Source organism: Taeniopygia guttata, chromosome 6, assembly GCF_048771995.1.
Source record: "Taeniopygia guttata chromosome 6, bTaeGut7.mat, whole genome shotgun sequence".
Lineage (NCBI taxonomy): Eukaryota > Metazoa > Chordata > Aves > Passeriformes > Estrildidae > Taeniopygia > Taeniopygia guttata.
This window is the reverse complement of record NC_133031.1, coordinates 8,944,444-8,970,298: the sequence shown is the minus strand read 5'-3', so window position 1 is coordinate 8,970,298 and position 25,855 is coordinate 8,944,444. Positions and strand designations below refer to the sequence as shown.

The window sequence follows — 25,855 nt, the reverse complement described above, 5'->3', positions numbered from 1 at the left end:
TTCCAGTGTCTTGTCCTCTTCTGTTTTTTCTCCACTGAGAATAGCTTGCATATTTTGGCTTGTAAACACTACAATTACACTTGGGGAAAGGGGAGGAAGGAAAGTTGTAGTAAGACAATTTCTTAGGTTTTCCTTCATTTTGAGAAGAAGCATGAGGTTATTTGTTGGGGATTAAACCTTGCTGACAGATATGCCTGATCCCTTTGGTCAGTTGATCCCTCAAGGCAAGGAGAGCACTGATTAGAACTCACTCTGTCTCTTCTTTTGTATGGAAACAAGGGAAGCTATGCAGAGGTGCTGTTCTGCAGAGATCATGAACTCTGAGTCATCCCTAGGCTGAATATCCTCAAAATGTTATGTAACTCAAGTATTTATACAATTGGAATGTGTATATTATAGCTGGAGCACTTGAGAGCTCTCTTTTTCATGTGAGAGCAGAGCCCCTGTTCTCGAGGTATGTGGCGTAATACTGTTCTCACTTATAAAGCAGTTCCATTGCAACATGCACTTGAGGTTGTCATGGAATTATTCCAGATTTTTCAGGAAAAAACAAAATCTTGGCACTTGAAATTGCCCGGGTTTGAATGGTAAAGCTGAAACAGAAAGTAGATGCAACAGTGATCTATGCAGTCTTCAATATCTTTACTTTCAAGTTTAACTGCTCTCATAAAAACTCAGTTCCAAGTTTTCCAGAGCTTTGTGACACTCTGCTGTTATAATGAATACAATACATAAGTAGTAACTTAAATACAATGGCAGTTTAAGAAGTAAATGGTGTAGTTTAAGTCTTTTAAGTGTTCTTAGGAAAGCCCTGATTTATTGTAGCATTACAGCCTGGAGTTGAAAGCCAGCACAGACTGAGCATTTTGATACTTCAGTCAATGTACTTCATTTAAATACATCTTTACTTTTTTTTTGCCTAACTGTCTGGGATAGGAGATAAACTTGTCTTTGTAGGGACCAAACTGAGTTGTCTTTTTTGGTCTAATGTGGCAATTTTTATCATTACAAAGAGCTTAAGGATAGTAGATGGCCAAATCTCAGTGACTGGCAGTCAGACTGCTTTCCTTTGAAGATTTTATATGCATCTTTCTCATATGTCCCCACAATGTGCAGCTGTGAAGTTGTGGGCTTCCCTTTTATTTTAGTTTAGCATAAGAAATGGGGAGGATTTAATTTCTTTAAGACAGAATTCTCCAACCAGGGTAAAGAGCTGATGGGATGTAGCACTTGCCTTGAATGACATGCATTCTTCTTCTGTCTCCTCTCTTGTGGTTCCTTTCATGTTGGATCTTCTATAACTCAGTCCTGAACCATTCTTTGTTTTAGCATCTCCCTTTTCCTTTTAGCTAGTGCCTTCCAGTTTTTCTGTGTATTTCACTGTCTGTTGCACAATTAAAGAAAAAATCCTCACCCAAAGCCTTTTATCAGAGACAAGTGAATTCTTTGAAACAGCTTTTTTCACATCTGGATTGAAAAATAGTGAAAAGTATATGTATGTTGCTGGTAGAATTTCACCCTCCTGGAAATGTTTTATTTCAGCTGTAAGTTATTATCCAATAGTGCTGAAACCAAAAATATAGTATAATGAAGTCTGGCTGATGCTTTCAGTTTTTCCACATGGCATGCTAATCTGGAAGTTGTTGTGGTGTCCTTGGGATTTGGATGTAGAAGATAAGAATTAGGAACTGTTAGAGAAATCTGTCTTAATTCTGAATTATACTGTTATAGAAAACTTACTATTATTGTAGCTGTTTTCTTAATGCATTACTTTTCTTCTTGGAAGTGGCTTTGCTAATTGTTTTGAAATTTTAATTGTTTTCATTCCATCTTAAGTATGATGAGAGGTATAAGCTCACCATGCTTGTTGATGAGATCTTGGTATAAAAGAGAAGTCCTTTAGTCTCAGTAGACAAACCCAGAATTTCTAGGAGCTGGATTTCCATTCATCTACCTGAAGTCTTTGGTGTCAAGCAGTTCCTTCTCCTCTGTTACAACTAAATGGGTTGGTGAAGCTCTGTAGCTCTGTGCCAGGATGAAATTTCAGTATAATCCGCCTGTAATAAGGCTGATGGAATTTTCACTGAGCCAAAGGCTCAGCAGAATGAGAGCTGACACTGAGCTAAGTATAAGAGTGTGTGCATAGTTTTAGCCTCTTGGCTGGTTGGAGATGTACAAATAGGCTGCACATTGTGTCATAATAAATAAATGCTGTCAAATGTCTGCTCTGACCTGCTAAATGGAGAAGTAAAAATTCTGGAGTCTGGATAAAGCTGCTTTTTGGTAAAGGTGAGGCAAACCAATATATTTTGACTTATGGAGACTCAAAAAGACTCAAATTTGATAGGCTTTACTTAAAAACTATTTTAAGGTTACTGAAGAAATATTTGTACTGAACTTTAAAGGTTTGAAATTCACTCTGAGATGGATGTGGAGTCTGCTGTAGCTATTAGTGATCATTTGAACTTCATGGAAGCTGTTGAACATCTTGGGTTTGCTCTGTGGAATTCTTTTGAATGATCAGAACTCAACCATGCTTATTAAGAGACAAAAGTTCTCAAGAAAACCAGAGAAGCAGTTAATGGCTTGTGCTATTTAAAAGTAATAATAATCAACAGTTTTAAAAATGGTAAACATTGTATTTTCAGAAATATGTTAGCAGGAGAAAAATAAAAAACTTAATTTTTTGAAACTGCTTTCTTTTTTAATAGATTATGGAAGAAACAAACACACAGATTGCTTGGCCATCAAAGTTGAAGATCGGAGCAAAATCAAAAAAAGGTATTTTATTTTGTTCTTATTGTGGGGTGGGATTCGTAGTTAGCATAGTAAAAACCACAGAATAAAGAATCGGATTTTTAGAGTCACACATCAGTACTGGTCACATGAAGTATTTTCATTTCAGTCTGCTGTTTCTTATAGAAGTGTCTTGTTGAAGTTATCGTGGCATTATGTAGGTATTTGATACACAAACCCATTTTAAGGAGCTTGCAATTCTGTGAGTATTTTATTTAATCAATACTGTTGTACTGTTGTATTAAGCATATGTGCCTTCTGCTGTATGATTCTGTGTCTAAGCAGAACAGTTTCTTTACTTTACAGCAGCCAAGCCAGTGTTTCTGGTAACATTTTAGATGAGTGGGTGTTCTGTGGGGTTTTGTGTTTGTTTCTGTAGAGTACAAAGATGAGTGTTGGCTAAGCCCAGCAGAACAGTAAATACTCATTGTGTCCCTGTCAGGAACAGCCTGCACGCTTTTCTGGGCTCTCTAAGAAACCTGAGTGGAGCTGTTTCTTAGGAATGACCAGTTTTATGTCTTAAATTATGCTTCTTTTGGAAGTCCAGCCTATTACTGTGAGCTAAGCATTCAGTCTGGAGCATCCCTCTTTGAAATAAACCCTCTTGTTTATTGTTTTCTGTTCTTAAGGGGTCATAGCTGTGACTGATGGAAAGTAACACCTAATTTATCTTCTGCATTAAAAAATGAGATTGGGAACACTGCATGAGTTTCTGTCCAGGCTGATACATATCTAAAAATCAAGAAAGTGAACTCCAGATAATTTCTCTCTATGTTATATATAGAATGTATAGGTAGAGGTGTGGGCTAACCTTAGTAAATTAATAAAATCACTTGGAAGGAAAAATGATCTTTTTAGAAAGGTGCAGGGTTAATAAAATTTTTATGGTGTAAAGTGAGATTGTCTCAGAGGTACTTTCCCACACGGTATTAAAGTCCAAATTGATTTCATTTTTTCTTTTCCCCACTTGCATGGAAAAAGAATCTCGCTTAAAGGAGGAAAATTGGGGAAGTAATTAAGAATGGCAAAAACACAGGTGTTATTTATGTAGGCATTAGTATGTGGAACTAACACAGTAATGCAGGAGTGGCAAGGTCTCTGTGCAAACCTGGGCAGTTCTGTGTACCCTCTCCTTCGGCTGCTGTGAATTGATGCACACCTAATGCTCCTCAGCAAGCTGAGGCACAAGAGTTTTCCTGAGGACAAAAAAGAAGAAATTAAGTGCTGCCTGTAACTTTTTTCCCCCTAATTTAAATGGCTTAGCTCTGAAGATGAGAAGCATGAATAAAAGGCCAAGAAAAGAGGGGTAAGAGAGGTGTTTTGTTGGGTTTCTGCACTGGTACTTGGAAATGCAGCTTAAAAGTAAATTAATTTAACCAATATATTAGTGAACTCAAATAGAAGATAATGTGGTGAAGCCCTATCAATACATGAAATGAATTTGAGTACCATGGGAAATAAAACAGCTTAGAGTTACGAGCTGATAAAACTAAAAACTGAGGAAAGGGAACACATATTACAGCTGGGCATACTTAGTGTATCTGCAGTGGGAATGATTATCCTGGAAAGTCCTTGTGCCAGAAGAAACTTTAGATAGTGAGATAGTGATGGGCTGTAAACGAGACATTTTAGCAACATGCTAAACTATGAAAAAAAGTGTTTCAAATGCCTGTGGATTTCAGGGTGGGTCTAGAGTTAAGGCTTGTACTCTCTGCCCAGCTCTGGTGTGCTGGGCTGTGTGTATATACACCTAAGATAGTAAATTACAGCATGTGTACAAAGAACCCCTTAACCCTGAGGTTCCTATTTCTTGTGAAATAAGGTGTATTTTGTGTGTTCTGTTTACACTTAATACCAATTGTTTGCAATTCTGCAACTTTCCATTTGCAGCTACAGCAGCTGTTTATATAGGGGTAAATATTCCAAATGTTTAACGTACTCTTAGCTTCACTTAATGACATTTTGTGATTGAGAGGAGAGCCTGCAACAAATAACTGGCTGGCTCTCCAGGGACTTGAGCTCAGAACAAGCTATCTGTGCCTGCCCCCTTGGCTGGAGCTGAGTGCCTGAGTCACTCATGAGAGAGCAGCAGCTGGGGATGGACAGTGCTTTACCCCAGTCAGCACCAGGACATCCCAGATTTTTTGTAGAGTTTTGCAATACAATCAGTCTGCAGTTTCAGCAGCTTCAAATCCTGTGTGTTGTGGCCTTAGGTCATTCACAGCTTTCCTCCCAGTACAGGGGGAAAACAGTCATTAGGAAAACATTGCTTTTCTTTCTGTGGTATTGGTCAATCTGTCATGAAGCACTCGGGGCTTAATGGTATCGTTCTTCTCACTGCTGTTAACAGTTTTAATTAGACACTACCGATACCGAATCAATAAGGACAGACCATATTTTGTTTTGAATTGAAACACAAAGGTATTGAAATTTACAGCCAAGGTGTGCGTAGTAAGATTCAGTAAGAATATGAAGAATAAGTGCTGTACAAGATCCAGAATATTTTCTTGACTTTTTAAAAGAAAATGTGCTGTAGTGAAGCTGAAGCACCAAGAGTAGATGACTTGTGAACCTCTGTGTAATGGATTTCTGTTACATGGATTACAACTTTTAAATTGATGAGTCCAAAATTCTGTATTTTAAGTATCATAATGGTAATTCATTATCTTATACTTGATAAATATTTTCTGATGGTTTTTTTGAATTGCAAAAGACTAGTGTTTGAATTTAGCATAAGCAGATTTTTAAAATTTTCTGATTCAAATTCATTATTTAATATGTGTTTTCTAAAGCATCTCATCACAAAGCTAAATTAAAAAAAAAAAATATTATCAACTCTCAACAGTTTCATAAGGGCAAAACAGGAATTTCCTGGTTTTAATGAACACCAGATGCTGTAGCCTTACTCTGGTGATGAGGAGGGTTGAAGTATTTTGAGATGTAATGAATGTTTAGAAAACACACTTCCACAGCATCTTAAAGCAAGCCATTTGTTCAGGTTGCCAAAGAGATCCCATAACATGAAGGATTTAGGGGGGAAGTGAACAATTTACAGCACTTCATGACTGATCCCATCAGTAATGCAAGAATTGTCACTGGCACAGTTGCTGTAGAGCTTTGCACTGGTGCTGTAGAGCTCAAGGTGTATCAAAGCCTCATGTTCTGGAGGTCTGGGATCTTCTCTAGTCTGGTGAATTTAAGACCAAATTGAGAGACAGTAACTTTGGCTCTCAACATGCTTTTTCACTCTGTTGTAGTTACTGTTCCTTTGGAATGCTGTTAATTGTCTTTTAAAGATTTATTCAGTGGTTTGAAAGTGTGAGTAGGTTGCCAAATCCTAAATGGTCAGATGCTGTAGTTCCACAAACATTTTCCAAGCAGGCATAAGATAATGGGATTTTCCCTCTCCCTTTCTGAAATAATGACATGTCTTTTTCTTTTTGTCCAGCCCTTTCTGTTGTGCTCTCATTGGTGCTTGTGTAGGGGACCAGGATGGCTGTTCCTAAAATCTAGCCATGGATAACTTTTACTTTTGGAGGGGGAGTATTCTTGTTCATTTGCTAGGTGTCTGAACCCTAACTATACATGCTCATCTGTTTCCCCATCTGTTTGTATGGAGCTGGAATGCTTAATGCCTTGGAAGCAGGTGAATGTCATGTTAACCAGCAGCAGTGCTTGTGGATGGGTATTGAAGGTGTTCTTTAGGAAAGGGATGTATGGGAGCTCAGATTTCCCCTATATTCCTTACTCCTTTTTATTTCTAGGTTCTACCTCCCCCATACCGCTGTGTCCCTTTGCATTCCAACAGCTGTAAAGAGGTTGTGGGATGTGTGTGCTCAGAATGCAGCTTGAAATAGCTTTTGGGGAACAGCCACCATAAGAATCCCTGCAGCTCTTGGAAACTTAGAGGCTGTAAGCAGGAAGATGGTGAGAGAGTTGGAGCAGGGAAATTTTGGGAACTTAAAAAAGATGGTAAGGGGAAATGCAAGATGAATTGAACTTGAAGAGCAGGTAGAAATCTGGGGTCCCTTCCAACAGTCTCTTTTAAAAAGGACTTCTCTTGCTCTTTTTTATTTCCTCTTACTCCCATATTTTCATTCCTCTTCCATTTTCTTTAGTCTCCAGCTCTTTTTTATCTGTATCATATCTTGAAATTACCAATTTCTTTTCTTTCTCCCTTGAGCTGCTGTTAGTTTATTTTACCTCTTCTCTTATTTGCTGTTTCTGGCTTTGTGACTTTTTGTTTTGATTTTTTTTTTTCTTTTTTTCCTCTCTTACCACTGATGCACTTTAAGTTTGTCAATAAAAATCTAGTCCATATTCTGTTTGTACTTTTTTCATTTGATTTTACTTTTTACCAATTCTTTTATCTTTTTTAATAACTTCAAACAATTTAAACTAGCTTCTGTTATCAAAGCATTTCCTACATGCTGTTTTCCATTAGCATATCTCCAACACAAGTACAGAGCATGTTAAATTCATATCCAAGGAGAATAGCAGAAACATAGTTATTCTGAAGGCACTGGAAGGAAGGCAGCAATAACTGGCATTGGGCACTGCTGGCATTCATTGCCTGGCAATTTGGTTTCATTATTTCTCATTAAACTTTGCCTTTTGCAAATTATGTTGCAAGCCAAGTACAACTGTTTCCCTCTTTGCATCCTGAGCTGTGAAGATAACATGCACAGTGAAATTAAAATCTAATACCATGCTTGAGGCAAATAACCAGAGAGACTTCAACCAAATTAGTAAAACCTCACTCTCATTTATTGGAATGTTGTTTAGGTACAAGGGGAGCATTCCTCCTGTTTCAGGAGGCATTGTGATAAAAGGTGGAGCCTCCTCTTTTGTTAAAACAAATGTCACTGCTTGGTGAACTCAAGGCCAACCTTGTGAGTTAGATATCTAGAGTAAGCTAAAATGTTTGTCCTTTCAGACCTTTAAATCAACTTTCAGTTGTTTCCCAGTACTGTGATAGAAGCTGAAGTTTATGTTTTCAGATGGAACAGGGAGGGAGAGAACAACGAACTGCAGTGTCAGATATACAGCCTTAGGTAAGTGTGCAAATAAAATGCCAGGTTATTTCTTCTTTTGCCATAGACTTGGTGATAAATCTGAGTTTAGGCTTTTTAGATAATTTATCTTTCTTTACAAAAATACCTAATTTTCTCAAATCAGTTTGTCAATACAGTCTTTTTTGAAAGGAGTGTGAACTGCTTTTAAAGCTAAAATTCTAGCAGTAAAATATCCCAGAATTTTGTTCATTTAATCTATGAGTAGTTCAGAGTTGTGCCTGCCAGTTCAGCATCCCATTGCAAGCACTTCATCATTTACACACGTGTTCCAGGGAGGCATTACATCACTACTTAAAACACAAGTGCATCATAAGTTATGCAGTATTGCTCTCTGTGCTGCAGCTGAGCTGAATCCCACTTTTGTACAAAGGAGAGTCTGCCATGCAGAAATTCCACACTGCAAAAAACCCACCTCAGATTAGTGGATGCAAGTAGGACTTTGTCAATGCTTCTGTCCAAACCCAGTATTTTATTATTAAATATGATAATGGAAGAGCTAATAACCCTCCACAGCAGTGTTATCGAGGAGTCTGGTGAACTTTAAACATCACTGTAACCTCTTGTAGCATGTGTGGAAGTCTCTAGAGTTTCCTTCCCCCCAGGAAACACCCAACCAACCAAAAGCACAACCCTAAAACCTCCACCAAACCAAAACACCCCTAAGCAACCAAAGGGCTCAGTGAGGCAGATGTTGAGAAACTTTGAGTTGAGGGGAAAATACTTGCGTGGTATCAAAGGGGTTTGGGCCCTTACTTCAGGAAGGTCTCATTGCATTGATGATATTTTGTAGTAAATGCAGAGTTTGGTGGAATTAATAGATTTCTCTGCTTTCAGTTCTTGCTGGGATTGCTGAAATACTGAAAGGATTTTGGTCTAGGCCACTAGATTTGCATTACATACCTAATCTTTTTCTAAATATCAGGCATCTTCAGATGCTGGCACGTCTGCGAACTATAGTTACATAACCTGAAATTTCCCCAGAAAGTTAGCCAAGTCCTCATTCAGTCAAATAAACATAAAAGCAACTAGAAAATGTCTAATAGTTAAGGCTATTTGCTTATTTATGTAACTCCTAAGTAGATAATGCTGTGCTCTGTGTGGTTGTGTGCGTATCTTCACTGAAGGAGTAGTGAAGAATTGGGAAATTGGAACAGGGAAGTGGTGGAGTTGCCTTCCTTGGAAATCTTAAGAAAAACTCCAAACAGTTATAGCACTCACTGCCGTGGCTTAATTGACAAGGTGGTGTTCAGTCCAATGTTGGACTTGATGATCTTGGAAGTCTTTTCCAGCCTTAAAGATCCCGTGATGTTACATAGAATAATGACTGTTAGGATCACCTTATTTTTTTTGGTCCTTGCTGTTTTCTCCATGGCTCTACATACACATTACTCCTTCTTAATATAGTGGCACCCATAACACGGATTTTTAGTGATTTCCTTAAATTACTTCCTTCTTCTGGGCCAAAGAGGCATTAGTTAATTGTTTTCCTTTTTCATGTTGTATATATATTATGCCTGATTTTAATTTTGTTTAAAAGTGTTTTTTCACAATAAAAATTGTGAAAAAAACACAAATTAAAGGTTGTGGATTTCAGATATGGTTTAAGTTGCATGAAAACATTTTCTTACAGAAGCTACTTTTCTTAGTTACAGTTGATTTGTTCTTCATTCTTTCAGTATAGAAGTGAATCCTGCTACTTTTCTAAAGACTATGCCCATGTAAATTGTGGGGTAAAAGTACTCATGTTAATAGGATTAAAAGTCCTCCTATAATTTCATTGACTTCTAAAATAGCAATATTTTAATTTGTAGCCATATATAACCTCTAAAAGTGCATTAAAATGTTTTTAATAATAAGAAACAGAACTTCATGTGCTGGGATTGCTTGTGTGCCTGCACTACTTACGTGTGTTGCTGATTTATCAATCTTAAAGGAAAACACTCTTTACTGTAAATTACTGTAGAAGGAATTGCTGTTTTGTGTTTCTTTAAATGCAACAAGGCACCGAGTTTTACTTTGCACTAATGTCTTAAAAGCTGGATCAGCCCCACCTGGGGAGGTCACACAGCATCCCAGGACTACCAAGTGCTGTTCATGAACCAAGGACTCTGTGTTTTTTCATAGGCTGGGTCAACTCCTGCTCTTGACCTACTTTCATATCTTTGTGTGCTGTTTCTAGTTACAATAAAACCCCAAAACCAAACCTGATCAGGAGAATGTAGGATATAATCAACTAATTTTCCTACCTTAAATTCAGTGCTATGAATAGCCACTTAATTGGTTTAGAGCCTTAAGCTCTAATTAAAAAAAGGGGGGGTAGGAGAATTAATCAGGTATTGGAAACCTGCAGTGATATGTGGAGCTTTTCTGACAAACTTGAGCTTCTCACCCACTAAGATACTTCTGAAAATCGTGCCAAAAAAGGCTGTACCTTAACTCTTGCTAGGAACCAAACATGTATGGAGTGATGGCTCTTCCTGTTCTTTAGCTAGGGATGAAGGGATGTAGAGCGATGGAGAGAAGAGAGCATCTAAAACTCTGCAGTGCCTGGATGCTTTAGCACTTTCAGAGGTAATTTCTGTATTGGTCTACTATCAAAGTTTAATTTGTTTAGTCTCAGCACTTATTTCAGTGTGCACATCAGTAGAATTGTTGGCTGAACTTGCCCCAAGTCATTCTCACAGAGAAAGTGATGTACTTTATCCCAGCTAGAGCTCTGCCAGCCACTCAGAGCCTGCTGCTGCTCCAGTGCCTTCCCTCGCTCATGTGGATCCCCACCCTTAAAGTCAAGGAAACAGTTCCCTGTCCATCCCTGATGCAGTGAGGTGAGGGAGGTGGTGGTTTGATGGCTGCTGTGGGCACCTGTTCCCTCAGGAGAGGAGCTTCTCACCTGGTTACACAGTAGGCAACAGAAAGGTGCTGCAAGATGGGCTTTGGAGTTCACTTCATGAGTCTTTCCCAGCTGCAAATAGAAAGGGGATCCCAGTGCACCAGTTTGAGACACCTTCATGTAATATATCGGCACAATGGGTTTTGATCACCCAATCCCATGACAGCCTTATTCCACATGCTCTGAATAATGATAAAGGTGCGCTCACATGTGCCTTTTCCAAGCACTTGCAAAGGCAAAACAGGTAACTACTTCTGCTAGAAACAAAATCAGGGGAGATATGATTGTTTTCAGAGCTGGCAAGCAGCACAATTGTGGTCTTCCCTCTCTCTCCTGCCTTGCTGCATGCTTCCAGCCTGTCCCCTGCCTCCATAGCTCCCTGCTAGGCAGCCCAGCCCTGCAGCCTGGCATGCCCTGGTGCCAGTCCCACTGATGCAGGGGGCATTCCGGGCCGCTGGGATAAGGGGGCCAGTGCTCTTTTGTCAGCAGAATTTTTCCTAAAGCTGCCTAATTTTGGTTCCCAAGGTGTAAAGTTGTGAGTCTGACCTTATACCAGTTCAGTAAAGGTTTTCTCAAAAATCTTGGCCTTTAAATGCCTTTTCCTTGTTGGTGCCCATGACAACAGAACCATTGGTTTGGGTATTCTGTGTCAGCTCTTTCTGTGTGCAGCAAAATTCCTTTGCAGCTCTTATTTGACATCACTAAAAACAGGAAAAAAAATTCTCCCCGTTATGCAATTGTGCTAAGGACTGTGTATATAAGTAGATTTCTTAAAAAAAAAATCTGCTCATATCTTTGAAGAAGATGAATTGCACATATGATCTGCAATGGAATCGAAAGTTGCTCATGCCAGGAGATAAAGGGTGCTCTGCAATTTTTCTTGAGAATGCTGGCAGTGTTTGGGGAGGGGGGAGTAACATGGTTTCTTATCTATGCAATTGCTTCATAAAATAAAATTTCAGTCAGATGTGGGACATGGTCTTGGAAATTACAAGTTTTTTCTGTTCTTTAGAGTAGCATTAAACTTATTTTTGTGCTTGACCTTGTTGCAGCAAAACCAGTGCTATTTGTATTACTCTAGTACTTTTTCCTGTAGAGAAGGGATTGTTCATCCTCTTGAGTATTTTTCATGAGAGAAGATGAACTCCTGGTGTTAAGTGTCCATAGTACATTTTTTGTTCTTTTGTCACCATGTACTTTTTCTTGGGTTTGGTTGGAGAAGTGTTAAAAAAGGGCATGTGTCATGTTTCATTTTTTTAAGTATGACATACTCCTGCTACCATGTGTTTCAATCCTAATGGTTGAGAAGGCATAAAGGGATGCTGAGAAGTTCTTGCTACCAAAATAATTCATTACTGTATGAAAATATCTGACACTTATATGAATAACTGAGAGGGCACATTTCAACAGACTAATTGTGCATTAAGCACAATTAAGCATTGTTCAGTGAGTGGCAATGATATGTCAGGTTAGTGAACAGGATTTGAATTCTTGTTTTGATTTGGAACAAAAAATGACTTGAGTAGAGGAGGCCAGAACCCTTCAGCTCTCAAAAGCATCGAGAAACAAAGACACATGACAGAAATCTACTTAATAGTCTTGTCACAGTTTGAAGGGGAAAAGATCATATGCTCTTGAATATTACTGGTGAGAACACTACATTTTTATACTTTGAAGCAGTTATACCTAATGTGTGATATTCTGTTGCTGAGCAAAAGAATTATAGTCTTTCCAGTTTCTTGAAACAGTGTTTCTGTAGCTTCCCAAAGGGACTTTCCTGGGGATGGGAGCATTTGCAGGAATGCCACTGCATTCCCTGCTCCAACCCTGATCAAGTCCTATAAACCTGAAATTACAGGCCACATGAGTATCATCCTTTCCCTGCAAACTAGATGTATTACAAGTAAAATTCTGATATTTTTGATTTCAAGCATTCTTTGTACTGTGCATTCTAAATATAGACAGAGTCCATGCCAAAGGCAAAGTGCAAGCTTACAAACCATCATTGATAGAAATTCTAGTCTCTTTAATGACTTCCTCTGGAAACTGTAATTTGAATCATATGATTTTTTTGAAGTAGCAGTAGGAGGGAATATCTGAAAAACAGCTGTAATACAGTTTTTAGAATTTTAAAACTTTTCATCTGTACAAACTTAACCTTGCATAAAACTGTGCTGGTCATTTAATTCCTTGATTATTTGGCAAGTTTATTTTGTCTGTAAAGGAAGTCAGATCTAAAGAGAACAAAATCCCAGGCATAGCTGGTGTTCTGGTGACTTTCTTGGTCCAGATTTTTAATGTTTAAAAAAATCTGTGTTTTTATGGTAAATGCTTGTTAAGCACCCTGGTAGTTTTTGGCTTTGGAATTGGTTTCGTTCAGCTGGGGAGCCCAAAACCATCTGGCAATGCTCACCAACCATGGCCAGTCTCAGAGGGCTGTTGGCAGCATGTTCTCCCTGTATTAATTCCTGTGAAAGGGAAAGGCAAATGAGCTCTTGTTAATGGGAACAAAGCTGTGGGAAAGGACAAAGTTGGGAATGAAGTGGAATGGGGAGAGACACGGAGAGGAAATGAGAGGCTGATGAGGAGACTGAAGCCAGTTGGAAAGAGGTAGGTGGGATGGCAGGAAATGTGAGGTTAGAGTGGGAGTCTTAAAGAAATGAGAGTTTTGAAAGAATAGAATAATAAGGAGTTAGTGACAAAGATGGTGTAAATGGGAAAACAGATGGGAGGTGCAAAGGTGGAAGGTGGTGAAAATGCTTATTCCAAAAGGTGGAGGGGAGGATTACAGCCTTGTGTTCATAGGTGTCTGGCATGGATTTCCAGTAAAAATCCTTGTCTTGGAAATAAGATCAGACACAATTCTGAGGCTCTTAATTAATATCCTAGGGAAAAGCTGGTAAATGCTGCTGTATTGATGCGTACTTTAATTACTGTCCTAGACCAGTAATTCAATGTCTAACATGTCACTATTCCCTTTTGATGTCTTTGTGCAGCTTCCATAAAGTTGCAGTTCTGATGGCTGCAATTTAAATTTGTTAAAGATTTACTAGATGTCTTGTCTTGCATCAAAGCATATGGATGACTTAAAATACCAGGAACACAAAATATGAATTTCTAGTCCGTGGGAGCTGAGGCTATTGACAATTTCTACTAAAAAAAAAAAAAAAAAGCAACAACAAAAAAAAAGTGTTAGAATGTGTGCAAGTAAACCAAGATGGCAATAAAAAGGATTTATTTTGAGTGCAGCTTTCATCCAGCATCCAGCTGATTGGATTTGTGTCCAGTGCAATGTCAAATAATGTAAACTTGGTTTTGCAGTGCTGGAGGTGAGTAGTAGCCAAGAAAGCAAGCTGTGAAAATACTGGGCTTCAGGAAAGTGCAAGCTTTTTTGTGGAATTGGCTTAAAATCCTCTAATGCCAAACAGCTCCCACTGAGATTTCCAGCAGTAGATTTGTAGCTATAGGTGTGCAAATTCCTGTGTCTAATTGCCTCTGCTGTTCCTACTGCCCAGAGTGCAGTGAGCAGTAAAGCTCATGCTCAGCTCTCCTGCCTCTGTCATGTGCAGGGTTACAAAGGGGAACTGACTTTGCTCATACACCTGGTCACATCAAAGAAATCTGAATTGTCAGATTGAATGTGTGCTTTCTGTGAGGGGAAGAAATACTGAAAGTGTCTATTTGGGTGCATAATTTTTTATTATTTTCTTCTTGTGGGTTTGCTTACTGAAGGATGCTGCGAGAAGGAATCTCTGTAGGAATGCCATGACAGTGTTCACAGGTGCATTTGGGAGGGGAGCAGACTTTGAGTTCCAGAAGTAAAGATGGAAGTTCCAGAGTGATGGCGTTGGGTAAAAAAATGAAACAAAAGAAACTACTATAGAGAAGTTCATTTGTAGCATGAATTACTGGTGGAATGCCAGAAAAAGATAAGAAAGTTACTACAAAATGGGTTATGCTTTTAATCAGCTGACTCATTACATTGAAAATTGCTTCTTAGCAATGTAAGCAGCATATCAGCCCAAAAGAAGAAATTATCAAGAAATAAGAGACTCTTGGCCATTAACTCTTTTTTTCATTTCTTCCTAACATAAATTAACAGACACAAATTTTTTTTGCATATTTTCTGCCCCATCTTCTGTTATTTTTACAACTAAAGCTTTAACCTCACTCATTGACAGCATCAGCTGAAAATGAACATCTGCTAACTTAGACCTGAGTGCCTAAACTGCAATTTCTAAACCTGTGTCTGCAAGTGGTGCCCTTTGCTGTTCTGCTCTCATCTGCTGGCAGGGAAAAGATGTGAGTGAGAGCCATGGGGAGAGGTGGTGCTCTCTACTTCCTGATAATAATATGAATTTTTATCTTGCTGACTTCTTTGATTTGCCAGTGCCTTAATCACCCTAATGACCCAAGTTGTTGGCTTTTTTTTTTTTTTTTCTTCTCATGGGCAGACTAAAGGTTATTCAGAGACTGAGGTATGTGAGGCCATAGCTGCTAACTAAAATATTGACATAAATGTATGCCCAGCATTGGCATTCAGGAGTTAGACTGCCATGATGGAGTATGGGGAGAGCTGGGTCCTATTTTGTGGTTTCTCTCAAGAAATTATCTGGTTTTTAAGTCTAGTGTTTGCTGGTAATTTTTGAAATAACTCTCATGCCTGGTATAATACACAAGTATTTACAGAACTCCTTTGTTTTAATGCCGGTTGAAATTTACCCAAGTAAAATCAGTTGCAGGCAACTTTATGAATATAACATAAATTTATTATTGATGAAATTACCGATTTTAAGGGTTTTTTTTCTATACTTGTGAGTTATAATTTGATTTTGCTACAGTTAATGGAAAACGTGCATTCTCCCACAAGTATTTAGACAGCTAAACTGTGGGGACAATTTTCAGCTGACATATGTTGGTCGTCCACAGCTGTCACTGCATTTTCCTGATGCAAATTGGTGGGACACGAAATATTTGTAGGAGATGGCTGGAAAGGGACTATAATTATTTTTTTCTTTAGAGAAATAGTTACTAGAAAAGTAACACAGGGATTTTAACTTTTTTTTTCTTCCAACTGTGGATGTAGAACTTGTTACAATGCTGATTTTCTTTGGTTTTTCTGGCATTTCAAATGGAACAGCACTGCCACCGTTTTACTGAGAGGACTTTGTTTGGAGGCCCAAACTTCCTATACCTCACTTTCTTCTAGTCTAGTTTTTTTATAGTTTGCCAAGAGTGACACTATTTTCCTATTTTGCCATTTTAAATGCGTGCGTGCACGTGAATTATCCATTTTTTTCTTTGGCCAGTGATGTAAAGATGGAAAAATTCTGCTGTTTTGTTTTTATGATGTTTGGCTTGTGAATATTTTGAGGGAATGAGTCTTTTTAGTTTAAGTACTTCCCCCAAGTATTCACTTTAATTATTCAATGCTAAGCTTCTTAATTAACCTACACAATATCTGTTGAGCTGAAGGATTTCTTACCTCAGTGCAACTTTGTAAATGGTCAATAATTTCTGAAATGTGTTACTGAGGCAGTCTGTAATTGACCTAGAGATTTAAAGTGAGTCTCTTGCTGACATTGTGTTTATCGTTTGGAGTGCCAGATTAATTACAGCACATATTGTAGTTGCTGTATTATGACCTCCGTCTGCTTTTTATTAACTATGAGAAACTGTCAATACGTACTGTTTCTTATGTTCTGAAGTAAAATTCCCCCAGACCCCACAATGGTGTACTTTAAAAATTAAAGAACCGTTGTGTTTAGATCACAAGTTTATTTCTTTTGTTTCTGGAGCAGCTGACTCAAGCATAGATGACTCCTCCCTGTTTTGCAATAAATAAATGGACAGAAAGCCCATCCCAGGCCGTTTGAAACTCGGCCACAGGAGATGGTGTTGGTTCCCTCTGATCCCAGACACGCACAAAGCCACAGCATCCCTTGTGCCAGCAGCTGGCAGCAAATCCCTCATTTGCTGCAGTCACTTCTCCCACACTGCTGCCACTTCAGAAAACAGCCCCAGCCATTAATTCTGCAGGGTAGGTGACAGGCAAGGAGGCTTTTAAAGAAAGTCACATTTGCTTGAGCTTTTTATCTCCTTTGTGCTCGGGGGTGTGTGCCTGCAGCCACCAGAGCTTAAACTCGTGGATTTATACTGGCTCAGAGGAAGATAAAATGTATTTATGGTCACACTGGTGAATGGTTTAAGGAAACTCTAGGTAGCAAAGGAGGCAGCAGGTGGGCATTGTACTCTAACTACACTTGCACGAGAGTGATTTGAACTTGGGTCATTCCTGTAAGAGTAGGAAGATTTTGGGCTTTTCTGCTTCTGATCAGGCCGTGCTGTGTTTTCTGTGAAGAGCAGTGATTTGCTTACACTTGGCCCGACAGGGAGGGGTAGAATACAAACACAGTTGTAATATGAAGGGAACTGTCAAGGGACTTAACATCCAGTGACTGTGCTTGGCAGTAACTATAGTAAAACTGAAATTTCAAGCCCTGGAATGTAGTTATATAAACTTACTGCTGTAATTAAATTACTTGAGAGCACAAATTTGTCACGATCTTTCAGTGAAAATTGGAATTAATTAATGTATTGGTTTTGGATTTTTAGGAGCTTCTAGCAAGCAGATACCTTGCAATGTGCTCTGCACTGCATTTGCAGGTAAACTGGAGACTGCCAGTGTTCTACTCTGATGCCTATCTATCTATTTAAACTCAATTTTTGGGACATAGAATGCAATTTATCAGCGTGACTGCTGAAATTCACATTGCAGAGATGCTCAATAGGTGATTAATTTCCCAGAGGTGAGTTTTGCTATTAATGCAATACTGGGAGAGACGGATGGACAGAAGTGATGCAGAGAAGATTCATCTGAGAACAACTCAGGAATGATTTCTGGATTTGAAAGGCAACAGTGGGCATCTTTCAGGTGTTTGGTGTTTTTATTTCACAGTTATCACAAAGAAATTTCCCTTGCAGAGGAACAGTGTGGGCAGTGTTTGCTTGCTCTGAACCCCTCCATGAAAAGAAAAGCAGAAGTTTTTAAGTCAGTGTTCTTCAGGAGATGAAGGTTCTCTTCCCAAATCAGCTGCAAACTGCCTGTTATACTGGTAAAATAATTCAGTACCTGTGAATAGGAATAACCTTTTAAGGTATGATAAACAGCTCTTAGAGTGCCACATACATATTGCCATGCTAAAAGCTAAGAAGTGGTTGATTATTACATGATTAAAATGTGATTCAGTATTCACATAACAACCTGTTGGTGTAAAAGCATCTGGAAGCTTTTAGTACTCAGAACCAATTGTTGGATTGATAGATAATATTTTTGTTGGTTAGGTGCATCCCTAGTGGGTTTAGAAAGAAGATGGAAACTACTTTCCTTGTCTCTCTGACTTTTCGCTCCTGGAGACTGCAGGCTACACAGTAGTGGTGCATGGAAAAAGCTAACACATTGCCATGCTGGCTGGAGAATAATTTATACCTTGTGCTTCTAAAAAATAATAAAAGAAATAGTCATGTTCAGTCAGTGGCAGAAACTTGTTGATAGCGTAGCAATTTTGAGTCAAATTTCATAGCTTAATATTATCATAACTTTAAAACATGTTTTGATTTTTCAGCTTTCAAGCCCAAGATATAGAGATGCATGTGTGTTAATGATCTAACACTGTTTAAGGAAACTACTTCTTACAGCTTCAAAAAAGAGTTCAGGAACTCTTTCTTATTTAGTATCTAGCTGTTGTAAGCAATGTAATTTGTGTCTGGTACATGGGAAGAAAAACTAGGCAGTGAAAATGGTCTGCTGGTATTGGGGTTCTTTTTTGTAAGAGCCTCCTAAGCCCTTGAATCAGTATTCCTGTGGACTCTTAGACTGGAGTTTTTTTGGGTTGTCATAATTTTAATCTAATTTGTGAAGCTTTTGCTACTTGAATAGTTCTCAAAAAGACAGTTTAGATGTTTCTTTATTGGACTTGCTGTTTTTCTCTTTGAGAAAAAACAGAGCAAACGTAGAAAAAATTGCTACCTGTTCACCAGGAATACAGTTGAAATAACCTCTAAAAATATAATACTCGGAGAAAGGAAAACATTATTGGGGAAAATTCATTTCAGAGACTGTGATACTAAAGCAGGGTAAGTAGAGTATTTGTAATGGTAATCAAAAATTTTCTATGAGCTCTCTTTGGCTTTAGTCACCAGATGTCTGATGTCCTGTTGGGAGGCAGCTCTTTTTATCTTTCTGACAACATTTAATTCCATCCTGATTCCTAAGAGGATGGGTCTGTTTGTCCTGCTCACTCAAGCCTTTATAGTGCATTAATCTTTGCTGCAGACTACCTGCATCCTCCTGGTCCAGCCACAGAATTCATCCTTGCAGTGGCTGTGTCCAAACCAGCTCACACCATGGGGTGCAGCCACTCAAAGGGGCAGCAGGAGCCGGGGATTGGATGTGGGAGCGCTGCAAGGAAGGCTGAGCCTGAGGCGTGAGCTTCAGCTCACGAGTCAGATGATGCTTTTTTATTTAGAAAAACGCAGTCACAAGTTGTTTGAGAATGTGTGTGTGAGAAACTAAAATTATCTCATGACTTAGGCATCGGTATTGCAACCCTGAGTATGAGTCCGTGTGCAGTGAAGACACGGTGGTGTTATTTCTGATAGGAATGTCATGGCTCTTTCCTAGGTCCTTTGTTAAGCTGATCTTATAATACTATAGCTTTTTTCTTCTCTGTATTTTTTATTTTATTTCTCAGACATTGTGATTCTGTGTTTGTGCTTTGAGATAAAAAGGCAACAGACATTTAAGTCATGAACTGTGAATTTGTTGCGTCCGTGCTGAAAAAAAATAAGCTGTAACAGACTTTGTGTCCTGCTGAGGGGTTGCCTTGCTTTGGGTGGCTGCTTGGGCTAAAGGCTGAAGAGCAGCAGCCCAAGAGGCAGCACAAGGGCTGCATGGCATGTGCCTTTTTGTGGCTGACTGTATTTGCAAAATGTCCCTAAAGGCTCTTTTTAGAAGTAAAAGAAGGAATTAAAGCTAATCATGGTGGTAACTAAAGTTGTGTAACTGAAATGGAGTGTCTTGGTGATTACTATTAATTCATTCTCATTTCTTCTTTTCAGGTTTTCTTCTCCACCTTGGCCTTCCCCTTCTCCCTTGAAATCTGGTCACTTTTCTGTTTAAATTGCAATATGATCTGTTACCTCTTCCTTGTCTTCCCTCTTTGCTTATGCTTTAAGAGAAGTCTTTTCAACTTCATTTCCTCTGTCAGTGGTCCGAAATCCAGTCATCAATAGTTTATTTCTCCAAACGTAATGTTGTACAGGTAATCTATTTTTTAAAGCTTATCTGATGTTTCTGGCTAATTTTCACTTAATTCTGGGCATTCTGAACTTGAATTTTTAGTGTTCTTCTGGGATGTTTCAAAGCTGCTAGGAGATTGAAATGTGGGATTCAGCTATGATTCATGTACAAGTGCATCTCATTTCTTTTAATTTATGAGGCTTACATCAAACAGATATTTCACTCTTAGAGCCATTTTAAGTAGCTGATTGCAGATATTGATGTTTTCTTTTGAGCTACACAGAAATCTTTGAGAAACAAGGTTCTTTTCACTGCTTTACCAGATGCTGTGCTGCATTTCTTCAGGTTTGTGTGTGTAAGGTCGGTGTGTTACTCGGTCTCTGCTCTGTGAGTATCTGTATGTCTGCCTGTGTGTGTGTAAGTGTGTCACTGTAAATGGTGCGGAGAAGTGAGGAGGGGATTGCTGGCTGCACATCACACAGTTGTTACAGAGCAGGGTTGGAAAGCAGTGCTGTGGTAGTTGACGCTCCTCAGGTGACAGCATGGCACCAACCAAACTGTGACAAGAGTGAAGGGCTGCGTGTAAACTGCCTTCCCTGGAGGGAACAGTGTGCAGAACAGTGCAACAAGTGTTTGCTTTTTCTCAGCTTCCTTCTCATGTCCTGAGTTGAACCGAAATTCTTCTAAAGATGGTTTGGAGGTAGGTGCCAGTAATGGGGAAAGTTAAGAGTGAAAAAATGCTGAGAAGACAGAGTCTTTCAAATGTGTGCACACATATAGGCAGTGGCTCTAGCTCCTCCCAGGGACATTTCATAATCAGTTGTTTGTCCACAACAAATGGATCCCCCAGAATGCCCAGAGCCTCAGGATATGTCTCCTCTGAAGACACTATTAATTGCTTGCAGCCCATGTTGAGTTTTATGATGCTCTAAGTAGGCTTTTGATCATGCTCAATTTAGCTGGGTGAAATCTTGTTCAGAGAAAATGATGCTGCAGTTTAATTTCAGCTAAAAAACAAGAAAAAAGTCAAGCCCCAAATGAGAAAAACTACACGTTGTTCTTGAGTGATACCTCCGAGAATACTCAGGAGTCTGCAGTAGGAAATGGCTCATTGCTTTCTGCCTTAATACACGAGTAGCTTTTTCCTTCTGTGGTTTAAACACTGGGAGGAGAAGTGAGTGCTCCGAGTTGTATTGGCCAGAGGATGAGAATTCTTTTCAAGTGGTAAGCCAACAGCACCAAGTGCCCAATGCTGAATTTCCTGTATTATTCAGTCAAGCTCCTTTGCATGTGCCCTTACTCCTGAGCATTTGCTCCATGCTTTTAGCCTTAATGTTGTTTTTCCATGGCAATTGTTTGAGCCTGTTTTAAATCTCTCTTGGCCATTACCAAGCATCTACTTTGGTGAGGGAATGTCCACTCCTAAAACTGTACACACTGTATTATGAACATTAAATAAATTGTTTCAATGTAATTATCCATTTTTCATATTAATAGGAAGCCTTACTTCACCTTTTTGCTTAATTCACTTGTTTATAGGTCTGTGTTTCTTCATAGTTTTGTAGGGTGATAAATGTATGTGCCCTTTCAGATGAGAATATACCAACTTCTATGTGTTAATTGTTTATAAATTAATATGTTTGGGGTTTTTTTTTTTTTTTGCTTTTTTACTTCTCACATAGCTTAGTGTGCTTTTGTTGGTACTTTTGGGACAGACTCTCATAACTTGTCCCTTAAAAATGCTGAGTCTCTTTTGTCTTTTTGTTTGAATGGCTCGAGTTCTGTAATACTCTTGGGCTATTCAGATCTTAATCAGCCACTCGTTAAGAATGACTGTCATCTGCCCTGGTGTTGCCCAGTTGTCTGGCTATTTTTGGAGTAGTGGTATTTTGGTATTTGTGTTGCTTAAGGCTGTTCATCCTGTAAACAAGCTGGATGCATAGCTGTAGTCTGAAGAGCTGCCCTAGACATTAAATGTAACACTCAAATTTCAGGAGAAGCCTACACACTTAAATGGCTTCATTATTTGAAATATTACTTGCCTGGGAGTAGTTGGTGTCAATGCATTTGCACTGGCACAAATGTACTTTTGCTTGGAGGAATTTTGTTTTGTTTACTGAAGTATCACACACAATAGTAGCAATAAAGCTGGAGGCTTGCTGGTGTAACTGTGGACAAAGACTGGGGAAGTGAAACTCTGCCAAAGTGTGGAGTGAGGAATTTGAGGATAGGAGCAATAAAAGACCACTTGAAGGCATGAGTCTGGCAAAATGAACACTGTTGAGAAAAATTTCCAGCAGTGTCTGTTGTGTAACTTCAGCTTTCTATTCTATGTAAATATTCCTCCATTCTTTGGGGGGTGGAGGGGGGGAATGGCCTGTTAAAATCAATTTTTTCTTTTCCATTCCTAAAGAAAAATATACTGCCCTTCAAAATTGATTGAAAAGATGGATTACCATAAAATGGCATTTTTAATAGTTTGCAAGGCGCTAAACATGTTGTTTCTTATGAGTTAAAACCTTTTCCAGGATCTGATACTACTCTTTAAATAAAGTGTTAAAGCATTATATGCTCCTAGCACACACACCTCTTCTGAAACCTTTGTTCTGTGTTTGAAAATAGTTTGCAAAGCTTTGGTGTCTCATGTCTTTATTTATGGGAGGCACCTGCTCTTTGCTCTCTCTAATTTTATATGGAGCATACTCCCAGTTATATTAAGCAGCTTAACAAACAACGTGATTATTTCTCCCCCAAGTAAAATTAGGCATCAGACCTCGTGTTCCTCAGAGACAGGGATGCCTTGGCCTCACCTGGGCAGAAGTTCATGGTTGTGGCCCCAGGCAGGGCAGTTGTTTCAAATATTAAATGTAGAGCTTTATCCAAACAAGATTTTCTGTCTTAGTGCCTAAGACATGGTAGGACTTTTTTTTGTAAATTGAATGTAACTGTTAATCCATGGAATCGGCTGCAAAACAAACAAGCTATTTGATTCTATAGCTGTATTAAGAAATTTTGTTTCTTTAATACACAGAAAATCAGGTTATTATAATGTAATTGTCTATCTAAATTCTTAAGTGATTGCTGAAATGATCTGTAGATTGTTATTTGGGTACCTGTGAGTTTTCCTGCAGATCATACATAGTTTCAATGTGCTTTCAACTCATGCAAGGCTAATTCAAACACTTGAAAATCTTTTCGTTTTCAGGCAAAATTTGATGAGGATGTTGTATTTACGTAGTGTTACACTGAAGAAAAGAGTGAACAACTCTGAAAGAACTAATTTCTTTGACTTAAACTGACCTGCTTCATATCCATTTCCAACCACCATGTTCTTGAGAAGAAGTTAGTTAAGGAGAGGGTACTTAAGACCAATTCTGGAAGATTTGGTAGCACATTTTAGAATTGTCGCTGGCATCAGTGGATTCTTTTTTGCTTTGTGAGTTCTTCTTTGGTTTTGTTTTTAAACTGAGCAATTGAGCTTTTTTTTCATCTTAAAAGAACAAACAAGTGTAGAAACACAGGATGTTTGGATGAAGCTGTCAGTATCAACAGGAAAGAAGCGTCCAACTGAGATGAGAAATGGAAAAAATAGGTGTTCTAAACTGCGAGTAAGGAAATAATAATATGGAATGATAGTAACCTCCTTTGGTACTAATAGGCTGCCAGGCTTAATTTCAGTTAATTTTCCTACATATAGTCAATTGTGTATTTAAATACAATGTTTACAAATATGTGAAAATCAGCTCCACAGTGGTGTTGATGGTCTAGGTTTGTGTTTCTGCTGGTTGCATCTGAAGAGCACTTGGAGCACACAGTGTACTAAAATCTGCTTCTGGGAATTTCTGACTGTGACATCCACTTCAAATATCACTCACAGCTTAGATGCATTAGAACCACATGGCTTCCTGTCAACTTTAAAAAGAAAAGCAAATTTGCCCTTAAGACTATTTTGTTGGGTTTTTGTTTGACTTTGCTCCATTGTGAAAGGCTGAAGCAGCAGATTTTTGTAGGTTCTGTGTGCGTACCATGTTTTTGTGACTATGGTTTTTCCATTTTAAAAAATAAAATAGATCTGTTTCTCAGAACTCAATTCTGCATTTTTCTTGACTTTCATGAAACTTGGCAGTGAATCCTGTCTTCCTTCAGTGTTTCTTTATCCCAGCTGAATGTGCTCAGAACTTCAGTGGTAAAGACTAGAGGCTTACATTTACTGTTGGAATGAAAAGAGTATCCAGGCATGACTTAAAGAATTTCAATTTTCAATTGAATAGAACAGGTTTACAGCCTGAAGTTGTATTATTTCACATTTCTTTAGCTGGGAAGTGATTTCAATCATTCAGATGATAGGAAAGGCAGATCTGTCGTGTTTCAGCTGTTTTCTCCTGCCATTGAGAATATATTTATTTTTATATTCTCTAAGGTGTATGTATTTGTCTAGCATAATGCATTACATTAATTCAAGAGTCAGAAGAGGGTTGAGAATTAAAAAAAAAAAAGTACAGTATATCACAGGAGACAAAGGCACTGCAAAAGGGTAGATGACTCCAGACTAGGGAAAGAGGCATAACCTGCAATATCATCCCCTTGTTTGTAACACACAGAAACGTGGGTGGGGTTGGGCATCTCTTTGTTGTAACTGAACTCACATCAGTGTTCTGATGGTAATTTTGCACTGTGGCACTTTGTACTCCTGGACACCAGATGGTGCTGCTAAACTGGCTGATGTGTAATTTTCACACTTGGAGTAATTGGTACTTAATTTAGTTCCAAAGTCAGGTCTGTACTCTCTGACCAGGTGTATATTATGGGATGAAGAACTGCACCAGCTAGCTCAGCCCAACACCTTGTGTTAAGGGCAGTGGTCTGAAAACTATAATGTAAACCAAGTGGGCTGTAGAATCAATATTTTATATCTCACTGGGCAAAACCCACCATCAGCTGGTGTTCCTGCTAATTTATGTACTTGAATTTCAGCAATTTGCTGTAATTTAAATTTTATTTAATAACTGCAGTCAGGAAACTTTAGGTGGTGACACCTTTAGTGCCAGGTTAAAACTGCAAAGAATATTTGTAGAGACTAATTAAATATAACAAAGTGATGGTGAGAGAGAGTTTGAGTTTGGGGGGCTGCTAAAAAGCTTTGAGTTGTTTGCTGTTATTTTTGGTTTGAGAAGATGTGGTGTCTTAGCTATGTAATTGTATTGCAGGCAATGTTTATGATGCTGCGATATACATTTGGAATTTGATTTCTATTTATTTTAAGTTTGTTCTCATGTTTAATAAATTCATTTGGTAATCCTAATTGTGGGGCTGAAGGGATGGAATGAGATATTTTGGCCTTCAGCTGAATCCCAAGGGCTGGTGGTACGGTTTATCAGTCAATTATAAATAATAGGCTCAAATTTATTTGAGCGGTGAGGAAATTATTTTATAGATATTGTACTGTATTTTTCTTACAAGCTTATTTCTTTTATAGATCCCCATATTAAAGTTTCTGGAAAAAAAGAAAACGTTAAAGAAGCAAAAGAGAAAATCATGTCTGTCTTGGACACAAAAGTAAGAAAACTTTCTTAGAATGACACCTTAGCCCCTAACTTTGTGGTGACATTGATCTCTTTAATAGGCACATTTCAAGAGAAGGTATTTATGGACGCTCTGAAGCAAAGTCTCCAATAAATGCCTTGCAGATGTTGATATTGGTGTATGCCCACATATTTAAACATTTTGAGAGAAAAATACTTGCGTGAAGCAGCTTTTCCAGATCTGGATTATATAGAAATATTTCCAGCCATA

General features: G+C 38.5%; 1 protein-coding gene across 4 annotated transcripts in view; it reads left to right on the top strand.

Moving 5' to 3' along the window:
- BICC1 (BicC family RNA binding protein 1) overlaps positions 1–25,855 on the top strand; it is an 89,521-nt gene that overhangs the window by 42,042 nt on the left and 21,624 nt on the right. For 2 of the 4 annotated variants that reach the window (XM_030275818.4, XM_072930966.1), the window contains exons 3-4: positions 2,712–2,781; positions 25,539–25,618. In XM_030275818.4, the coding sequence (XP_030131678.1) occupies positions 2,712–2,781; positions 25,539–25,618 (150 nt within the window). Of the gene's footprint in view, positions 1–2,711; positions 2,782–9,337; positions 13,372–18,435; positions 18,898–19,881; positions 20,085–25,538; positions 25,619–25,855 lie in introns of those variants that run through there. The other 2 variants (XM_072930967.1, XM_030275819.4) reach the window with 2 other exon arrangements.